We start from the raw sequence: 10,671 nt of genomic DNA, 5'->3' as shown, positions 1-10,671 counted from the left end.
CTCCTTCAGCCTGGTACTCAAGAAACTCCAGTGTCCAAAAGTGTATACTCCTCTTAAACTTCAGGGTTTGAAGCTTAGATTGCACTCTTCCAATAGAACGACATTGTAAAGGGTTACTAGGTTCTTTGATCAGACTAAGAAGTCGGTACCCTATGGAACCCTATGTTTTCACTGAACAGTACTGACAGCAGACTGGAGGCCATTTTCTCTTCCACTGAAGTCCTAGCAGTGAAGAAAGCAAGCTGAAGTGCAGGGGAGAGGGAAACTAGAGATGAGCAGAGAAGATAACACAGCAAGCCCTCTGTGAGGTTCCCCACATAGGTAAGCCATCTACTGTGGGCCACCATACATTGAATACTGCCTGTCCTGAATTTTCTATATGAATGTAAGGCTGTTTTTCTTCAGTTCTAATGTGAAAGTGAGAACTATAATAGACACGTCCTTGCTGGCTCCCCTCCCAAACCATTTTGTCTGAATGCCCTCTGCTCACTGGATTTTGAAGCAACTTTGTTATCATAACCAGAAAGGTATTTCTGGACCATTGTAAAACATCAATGCAATCCGTAGGTCTTACAATGATACCATTTTTATCAAGGTTTTTGTACTTGTAGGAAATTTAAGCTTTTACCTATAATGCTTGTAATTATATGCATATACATATACAACATTAAACATCTCTAGGTAACAATAGCTACCATGGGTCTTCTGACCAGAGTTAGCTACTATTATCACTTTTAAAAGAATCATGTGTATAAATGTTATGCCTGCAAGTACATAGGTGCATTCATTCATGCTCAGTGTCCTGGGATCCAGGAAGAGAGCACCAAATCTGTTGGAACTGGAGTTTTAGACTGTTGCAAGCAACCATGTGGGTGCTGGGAAACAAACCCCAGTCCTTTGCAAGAACACCACTTGCTTTTAACTGCTGAGCTATCTCTAGCCACCTATTGTCACATTCTTTATCTTAGCCCCCATGCCCATCACCAAAGACCTCCCACACACACACACACACACACCTAACCTCTAGGCTACCTTAGATTGAGCTTATATCCTTAGGGGTTTGAGTCAAGGAAACACATGTGTTCCTGGTTGACCTGACATCATGATGATATATGAAGAATAAAGTGCCTAACCCAAGAGTCTTGGACAATAAGGGTATGTGGCTCTATATTCTGCACTGGAAAATGACATAGAATTTGAAGGGAAAACAACAATTTAGTTACAATGATCATAGAGAAACTGATTCAAATTTATTCCACATCCTAACTTTAAGAAAATTAAAATACTTCCCCTCCCCATCAAGATTCAGTTATGTTTCTGGCTATAGCCCTTCAACTGCCATTTTAGAGGAGGACCAACTGTGAACATCTTTTATTTGGAGAAGAAATGGAACAGAATTTAGCCCAGGCTAACAACAAATGGGTTAGAGCTAAGAGAGGGTTCTAATGCAAATGCTTTCTCAGGGACAGCCCCACCTGTGATAACTACAGACTTGTTAAAGGAGCAGCTCATCAGGGACTGCCCTTAGAGGTTAATACAATCTCTGCTGGCAATGGTGGAAACCCACTTTGCCACTGCAACCTATGGAGATCAGGTAGGATAGTGGGGCATTGACAGAATTCCAAAGATGAAGACATTGTAACATGGTTGAAGGGCCCACACTCACTCTGGAATCAATTCCAGCAAAATATGTCACTGTCACCTTCATGTCCTTTTCATGCCCCACCAAGAACTTATTTTTCCCCATTGCTATCACTTGTAATATTGATAAATATAGTGCATAAGAGCTCACACCTAAATTCTTGTATTCAAATTTAGGGAGTTGTACTGGCTAGTTTTATGTCAACTTGACATAAGCCAAAGTATCAGAAAGGAGGGAGCCTTAATTGGGAAAATGCTGCCATAAGATCAGGCTGTAGGCAATCTTAATTAATGCTTCATGCACCATTGTAGGTGGAGCATCCCCTGGGCTTGTAGTTCTAGATTCTATAACAAAGCAGGCTGAATAAGCCATGAGGAGCAAGGCAGTAAACAGAACTCCTCCATGGTCTCTGTATTAGCTCCTGCCTCCAGGTTCCTGCCCTGTTTGAGTTCCTATTCTGGCTTCCTTCAATGATGGACTGTAATACAGAAGTGTAAGACAAACCATTTCCTCCCCAAGTTGGTTTTAGTCATGGGGTTTTATCCAAGCAGTTGTAACCCTAAGACAGGGCTGTTGCATAAATACTTTTAAGGCAATAATAACAACCCTGATAATTTTTCAATGCATATGTAAAATCTACATTCCATTTTCCCTAAGCTTTGGGGAAGGTGGTAATCTGTTATCTATCTCATTTGCTCCAATATCCAGTAAAAACCAGTCATTCTAGTAGTTTAACGGAGTATCACTATTATTCAGCAATAATTAGGAATCAGGGGCCCATGGAACAACCATGACAGAGCTTAGTGATTCTCATCACAGCTCACAGCTTCATTCTGTATGTGAAGAGGAGAAGCATGGGCCAAGAACAATAAATGCATATGCAGGAAAAGGGGGACAGGTTGGTGTGCCATGGCCGATATTCACAAATGGCCTATTTTCCACAAATACCTTAGAATTAACCACAAGATTCTCAACACCTGGAAACTTACTCATGCAATCATGCCTTAGCAGCCTCAAGACCTCTAGAACGTGGAGCGTGGATTTAACCAACATCCCTACATGCCCATTTTACATAACTCAGTATATCTGAATGCATGAACTCAATAACAAGAATTCTAAAAAAAAGTACTTTTTTTTTCTTTTTGGGGAATTCTACAACTTTGCATGTGGATTGTGTACATTAACCAAATGTTTCAAACTCTCCTATCTTACCAAAAAGAAGCAACCTAAATCTGTATTAATTTCAGATCACAATAATTCTGATAAATTTGCATGACCATATATACATAAAGTATACCCACTCACACATATCCAAATCCTCCCATATCTTTCAACACCTAATCCAGAAGTGCGTACTGTAAGGAAAGAATCAGTAAAACAGCAGGGGACAGCATAGCTGTGTGTTTTGCTTCTCTCTGTATGCCTGTGCAGGTAAAGAATGGTTGTGACACTCTTCCACGCCTAAATTACTCAGCAAGTCACATCTAAAGGAATGTGATGCTACAAAAAAGTGCTATCTCCCAATCAATTGCACCTGTTCTTTTCATCTCAAAGTTTACACACCTTCAAAGGCTTCAGGTGACTTTGCTTGCTCCTCTTCTGGAAATAATGTCCCCATTTCGGGAAGGATTCCCAACAGCGCTATCTAGAACAATCGTCTTTACAGTTATTTCCAATTTCTGCTTCTAAAGGAAACTGGTTTATTTACACTGAACTCAGTGACACTCTGAAAGGCTTCCAATTCAGTATTCCAAATTATCCCTAATCATCTTCAAAAACCACCCAAGTGGTGGGAAAACTTGAGCACTGTTACTAAGCATGGACAGCCTTTCATTGTGAGGTACAAGTAACAGTTGACAGCTTCACACAAACCATCAGCCACCATTAAGATCCAAAGCAAACCTCATGGCTCCAGCACAGAGTACAAGAGCATCTCCAAATTCCAGCTCCAGAAGTTAAACAAAGGAGAAGTTAAATATTTAAGAGACATTCTTGGCCTGTTGTCCTCGAGGCATGAAAGTATTTACAGCAGGCTATTGTGCAGGGTTGTGCCTGTTTACACTTTACCAGAAGGTGAGCATTACAGTAGCTGGAAATAAGAAGAGGCTTTAACTGAGTCATTGGGAAGTGTCCCTGTATAACAGTCCCCAGGCAAAGGGAGGGGAGCCGGGTTTGAACCTTGCTTGGTTGACTGCATCAACCAACCCCTCACCTTGTGCATTGCTCTTCTGATAACTGGATATCTTCCTTTCTTAGATGGGAATCATCTGTACAGAGCCTAACCCACTAATCAGCACAGTCAAAAAGGCTTCTTTCTCCCCCAGAACATGCAGTTCAAGCTGAGAGCTAGCCAGGCTGCTGTTTTGAGGTCCTGCTACAGAACAATGTGCTCTGGTCGTGGACAAAGAAACAGTACATCTGGCATCGCACAGCGTTGCATGGCAATGACGCACAGGAGACAGTTTCTTGGACCTTTAAAATGAATGTTTCTTAATGCTAAGGAGGTATGTGCCACAGAATGAGCCAAATTTCTTTTTCTGGAGGCACATGTAATTTTTTATAAAGAAAGCATTATAATAGAAATTATAATACACAATTTCTATAATGCATAATGACTTTTTCACAGTAGTGGGGCACTAAGAAAAGTTTTCCTCTGCAATGAGGAAAATCCAAACAAAAACATACCACTTCTGAGATGTCCCTTATGTGATCCTTCAAATGAGGAGAAATCCAAATATCAGGTGTCTATTCAGTTTGTGTGTTTCTGCAAGCATGCTGATGCCAAAATTGCTAATTCACTAAGTATAAGTCCAACTTTATAGACATCTGTGTAGAAAAACAAGCACCATTGGATACACATTTCCAAGTAGAAGCCTCACAAATACTAAGGGCATACTCACTAAATCATAATATCGTAACAAATTAGCAGAAAAAGTAGATTTATTTAGATCACATCTTGTTATCTTTTCTTTCATAATCAGCTTCTAACAATAACATGTTAGCTGGTTTAATGAAGGCCACTCCATGTTTATTCTAAGCAAAACTTCCTCCGTTGAGTGGCTGAATGGAAGCAAAGTGGGAAGGCTTTGGTTTGACAGAGGTTTCATTTCCCACTTAAATTCATCCCAAAAGATACAGATGAAATTTAATTTATGAAAGAGGCTTTTTTTTTTCGAGACAGAGTTTCTCTGTATAGCTTTAGAGCCTATCCTAGCACTTGTTCTGGAGACCACACTGGCCTCAAACTCATAGAGATCCACCTGCCTCTGCCTCCCGAGTGCTGGGATTAAAGGTGTGCGCCACCAATAAAGAGACTTATCTGGCAGAGGAAGACTTACCTACAAATAATAAAAATCAAGTCACCATAGCTCAAAATGTATGAAAGTGATTCTCTAATGAATCTGAGATACAAAATATCCAAACTAGATAAATCATAAATCTGTTTAAAAATATTAAACACAATAGGGTCTCTATCTGTGATTATCCAGTATGGTCTACTTTAGCAATCTTGGTTATCAATATGCAATCCAAATTAAAAGTCACTATGAAAGCATAGCCAGCCACTCAGCTATATGAGTGTTACAGTAAATGCTACAAAGCCATTGCTTCCAAATTTAGTTGGTTAGAGAAATAATAAAAGTATTTTTTAAATATTTGTAAGTAAATAAAAAGGTTTTTCAAATCACAAAGTTACATGTAGAAAACAATGATTACATGATGACTGAGGTCATGGGGAACCCCTAGGGGCTATAAATCAGTGTTGCAGAAACAATTAGGAATTTATGTGTATTTATGTCCAATTCATCTCCTTGGTCACCTAAGTGTACATGGAAGCACCCTAGGAGACTTGCTGCTGTAAGCGAGAATGTCTTTTAATACTAAAGTGTTCTGGCTTCAAATTCAAGTGAATTCCTTCCATTGTCCATGCTTCCCTGTCTGCCTGAAGATGGTATTTGAAGCTCCATGTCCTTTGTTTCTAACCCACTTCTGAGTAAAAGCACATTTTTTTTTTTTTTTTTTTTTGTGGTTGTGTTGTTAACACCAAAGTCTCGTAGCAGGAACTCAAAACCAGGTTATGTAAGCAGAAAGAGAGGTGCCCGAGCCACAGAGAAAAGACATGCGGCATTGCTTACTTAAATCCCCAGCCTGTGCCCCCAAGGACAATAGCTGCTACCAGGATGGCACCAGCGATGGAGCCTATTATGAGATTGGTGGCACTAGGACCTGTGACAAAGGATCATGGGAAGAAAGTCATGTGAGCCAACTATTTTCATTACCACAACAGAGAGGCAGGTAAGCAGCTTCACGAGGTAAATCACTGATGGGTGTGCAAGGTTCCCTAAATATTTTCATCGCTTTCCTGTGTTAGCTTTAATCCCATGGCAGATGCCTCCATCGGCGATTGGTTTGGATTGCTTGTCTTAGAATCTACTAATTCTTTGCCACTGATGTTAAACTCTGTTAAGTTCATCTGTCTGAAAAAAAATCAGCCCCACTTGCTTCCAGTGCATGTGTGTTGTCTCTTTCTCCCCTCCACCCATATCACAAATCAAACAGCTCTGTGCAAATAAGGAACCAGGCTCCAATTAGCATCGGAGCCACCTGCTTGCCAAACACAGGAGATAAATGACCCCATGACAGCTTTTTCCAACCAACTCAGCACATTCTCAATGCTTTTTTGTTCTGTCCTGGGAGACAATGACAATTGAGTTGGAAAAGGTTTAACCAATGAAGATCTGGCTTTGAAATTTCAATCTCAGATATTTCTTCCTGGTTCTTCAGTGTTAACCCCCCAAAATGAACTGTTAGGTGTAAACCTAAAATTTATATGAGTAATTTATGGGAAGTATGGGGGGGATAGAATCCTTTAAATTCCATTTGAGATTATCTTTTAAAAATCTGAAACTTGGCAATATATTTAAAAAGTGGAGAAGATATAGAAGTTGACAATATGAAGTGAAGAGACCACCATTGATAAGTTGGTAGACAATACAGTAACTCCATTGTTCTTCATTCAGCCTTTAAAGATCAAAACAAAGTTATATGTGGTTTAGACATTTAAACTATGATGAAATTTCACATCCTCCAGGGTGTACCATGCATATGCACAGCAGTGTCCCCTAATAACCACGAATATATATATATATATAATATATTATATATATATATATACATACATACATACATACATATATATATAATATATATATATATTATATATATATATATGCCTGTAAGTCACAAACTAGTCACTCTTGCTGGTTTTCCTAAACCTTTAAGTCTATTACAGACATAGGAGAGTCTCTTCTCTGAACACATGAGTGGACACCACTGCTGACATCCCACAGTGGTATGGTTGATGGTTCTGCACAGAAACCACATAGTACTAGAGGTGTAAGTGGGCACAACAGAGTTCCAGGATGGGGGTCATCTCCAGTGACATGCTCTTAAATCATGGAGGGTCTAGAGAATGTGAGTATGCGTGGCCTTTGGCAATACATTAAGGATAATAAATACCAGCAGTGAGAATGGTAAGTGCCTTTTAGAGACTGTACAGTGAGCACCGACTCTTCATTTCTGACACAGCTCATTGAATCCTCCCACAGGGACAAGTGGGGCAGGAATGTAGACCATCCTGACTTCAAGACTCATGTTATAAATGAAGGCTCGGAAGACTGGAACCCACAGACCAAATCTGCCCCCACTATCTCTCTGGGCAAAGACATTTTGTTGTAGCAAAGCCATATTTTTTACCCACATACCGACTATGGCGGCTGTCGGCAGCAATGTTGAATGGTTGGGATGGATACCCTGTAGCTTGGAATACAAAGCTATTTACACCAGGCCCTTCACAGAAGGTTTGTGAACGGCTGCCCTGACAAAACTTCACACATTTCCTCGCCACTTTCTCCATAGTGAAATGTGAAGAAATAATTTTTTTTGAAAGTACTGATAGTGCTGTGTATGTGCATACACTTAAGACAGTTTGCATGCTGTTGGCTCAGAAAACAGGATGGAATTAGATTCAGTACAGAATGGACAAGAAGTGATCCCTGGGGTAGAATTCTAAACTAAGGAGTAGAAATTTAGAAGTTAACTCTTTCCCTGGAAGCCTTATTGATGAAGTGAACATTGCACTATCAATTAAGCCAGGAAGTATTAAAACTGTGTTGTACAATATAGCTCTATTTTTCTAAAAATTCATTAATTATCAAACACAAATAAATGGAACTTAAAGTAATCCATTAGAGAAAATGTCTATGGCACAAGAACAGCAAAACTTATTTTTAGGGAAAAGAATGTATGCTTTCACACTTACCTGTCACAAGCATAAATAGCAACAAAGCAGCCACACGGGAAAGGATGGATGGGAATGAATGCTGGTGACAGGACTGTTTACAACGAAGACTTTTCTTGGATCCTGGCCATCTCTAAGACTCAAGGGATGACCAGAATTTATTGTTTCAGTTCTATCTGAAGGCACTGAACTATGGCCACTAAGTAATATAGAAAACACATTGGGGTGATCTTTCGAAAACTGCCTTTCTTCTAAGAAGAATTTCACTTAAACATATGTCTAGATTTTGGCCCTGGGACAGGAACATCTGGCCAACAGTCACAAGGTGCAACTTACAGGACCAAGTTATTGTAGTCAAACGTTTTAAAGCACTGTTACATGCTTCATTTTCTCATAGGTGAAAAGAAATACAAGCCATTTTTTCAGTGTGCCCCCCTCCCCCCTCTCTCCTGATCTAACTAGCTTCACAGACCATATTGATGAAACATAAGTTATATAGGGCATAGGCTAAGGTGAGCATGAGTGCTCATACCTGTAATCCCAGCACTTAAGAATCTGAGGCAGAAGGATTGCTGCAAGCTCAAGGCTCGCCTTGGGCTACCCTGTTAAGTTCCACGTGAATATAAGCAATAAAGTGACATGAGACTCTGTTTAAATATTTTTTTTAAAAAAAAGATCCAAGGCTGGCCAGGCCTTCTAACTACAGTAGAATAGCTTCATGTGTAACCTGCACACCTGCTCCTCTCCTGCTGCTCTCCCGGTGCCCAAATTGCCTGACTCGAGTGTGTAAGGAGAGCAGATGTGTCCCCTAACTAGTGAAACTGAGGGCTGTGCTGACAATGAACATGCTCATTCTTTGGGATAAGTCAAAGATAGCCGGTGTCCCTTGAGACATTAATATATATATACATTGGCTATTGTGAAATGTCAGCAGAGCCCCAGTAAATAGAAAACACAGGTGTGAAGGGTGACTCCTGCCATGGGTATGTAAATACACTCTGGTTAATGAAGAGAACCGGGCTTCCTGATAAGCTAGTCTGTGCCTAGCAACCTCAGCCATCTGGAGAGTGTGGATCAAGGGCAGAGAGAGCTAAACTCAAGCATCAGAAGAGTCTAATGGGCAAGTGACAAACAACGCACTGGTCTGGACACTGTGTATTTGAAAGACAAACCAATCAGATGAATTGCAGCTGCTTGCTAAGGTTGTGTGGGTTTGAACTTAATATATTTTCATCTGTCATATGCCTTGCTCCAATGTTATAAAAACTTTGAAGTTGGACTGTGAACCAATGTTATAACAAAAAAAAAATGAAAAGAAAGAAAACAGTGTCCTTAATGTCTTCTTTTGTAAAACTGAGTTAAAGCCTTCTATATCATTCTAAATAAGTAGGAAAGCACTCAGTGGCTGTCATTCCCACTATCTCTAAAAAGTGTAATAGCTGTTGGTATTTAGCTATATGTACAGATTGATTTGAGTCTTAAAAGCAAATTCATTATACTTCAATGAAAACTCACATAAAAATCATTTTGCCAATTGATAGGAAAAAATTAAGATCTGTACTTTAAAACTTACAAGTGGGAAAGCAAAGGAAGTTTTGAGCTCTTGCCTTAATAAGCACCCCAAAACTGTTTTATGCCCCACATTGTTCCAGACAGGAGAAGGTTCTATAGTGCACGAGAAAAATCACAAGACACAAATACATACAAATCACACCACAGATTACACCAGCACAGGAAACAATCGACAAGACAAAACGTGGAAGGGTCAGGGTTCAAGCATCACCTCACACACCAAGCACTAAGGAAAGACACTAGGAAACTTATGAGGATGCTTACTCTATTCCCCACCCTGTGCCTCCAAAAATCACCCCCAGGGCCAGAATGGTGCCAGCCACTGCCCCTATGAGCCTGCTTGTGGCCATGTTCACTGTGTGGAGGGAAAACAAGGAGGTTTTTTTTAAAAAACAGAAGAAATCACACATCAATTTCACTATCATACAAAACAATCTCTCCAGAAAATGCTTTGAATGTTAGAGAAATATGGATATCTTTGCTTAAAAGTTTGAAACTGAGATGGACATACAATGGAGAATATATGAAAACAATTTTTATCTTCAAATTCTACACACCCTACTTTGAGACATGATCCCTTATAAATACTTCTAAGTTCATTAGTAATCCAATTTGAGTCATAGCTCCTAGGAGTATGAAGTAAAAATTTAATTGTATTATAGAAAATCTATATTTTAATTACAAAATAAACATTAATGCATAATTTATAAATTTTTCAAACTGCAAAATATGATTAACATCATTTAAATGAAGAACATATCATTCAGCTTTTTTTTAAAAAAAGACATTCAAAAGAGTAGTTTTAAAATTCAGTGTAATTTACCTGGGAAGTTATTAAAAAGTATATTTTGGATAACTGCAAGGTTTGGATTTCAGTCATAGGAAATGGACGTTTAGTTCTTTGGCTATAGAATCCAGTGTGTATTTGTGTGCTGAAAGGAAACTGCAGAGGTTGCTATAGACCACCAAGTAGTTATCAGTGCAGAGTGGAACATTCAACGGCCATGCACCATCACTTCTGTGGAAGGCTTTCACGTGTTGGAAAAAATAGCCCTGGAACTCCAGCATTTTCTCTACTAGAATTACATAAAGGCAGATATTGAAGTAAGAGGTACTATTATCTAGGGTTGGTTATGTCTATAAGTGTACAAGGGAACTG

At 39.4% G+C, this 10,671-nt stretch overlaps 1 protein-coding gene across 4 annotated transcripts in view; it reads right to left on the bottom strand.

Annotated features, from left to right (window-relative positions):
- The window catches only part of Adam23 (ADAM metallopeptidase domain 23), a 155,628-nt gene that overhangs the window by 4,942 nt on the left and 140,015 nt on the right, over window positions 1-10,671 (bottom strand). The window contains exon 25 of one of the 4 annotated variants that reach the window (XM_027397057.2): window positions 5,776-5,866. The exons of 1 other annotated variant lie outside the window; for it this stretch is intronic. In XM_027397057.2, coding sequence (XP_027252858.1) covers window positions 5,776-5,866 — 91 coding nt within the window. Of the gene's footprint in view, window positions 1-5,775; window positions 5,867-9,757; window positions 9,868-10,145; window positions 10,589-10,671 lie in introns of those variants that run through there. 2 more of the 4 variants (XM_027397059.2, XM_027397056.2) reach the window with 2 other exon arrangements.

This window comes from Cricetulus griseus, chromosome 2 (genome assembly GCF_003668045.3).
Source record: "Cricetulus griseus strain 17A/GY chromosome 2, alternate assembly CriGri-PICRH-1.0, whole genome shotgun sequence".
Classification (NCBI taxonomy): Eukaryota; Metazoa; Chordata; class Mammalia; order Rodentia; family Cricetidae; genus Cricetulus; species Cricetulus griseus.
This window is presented reverse-complemented; position numbering and strand designations above follow the sequence as displayed.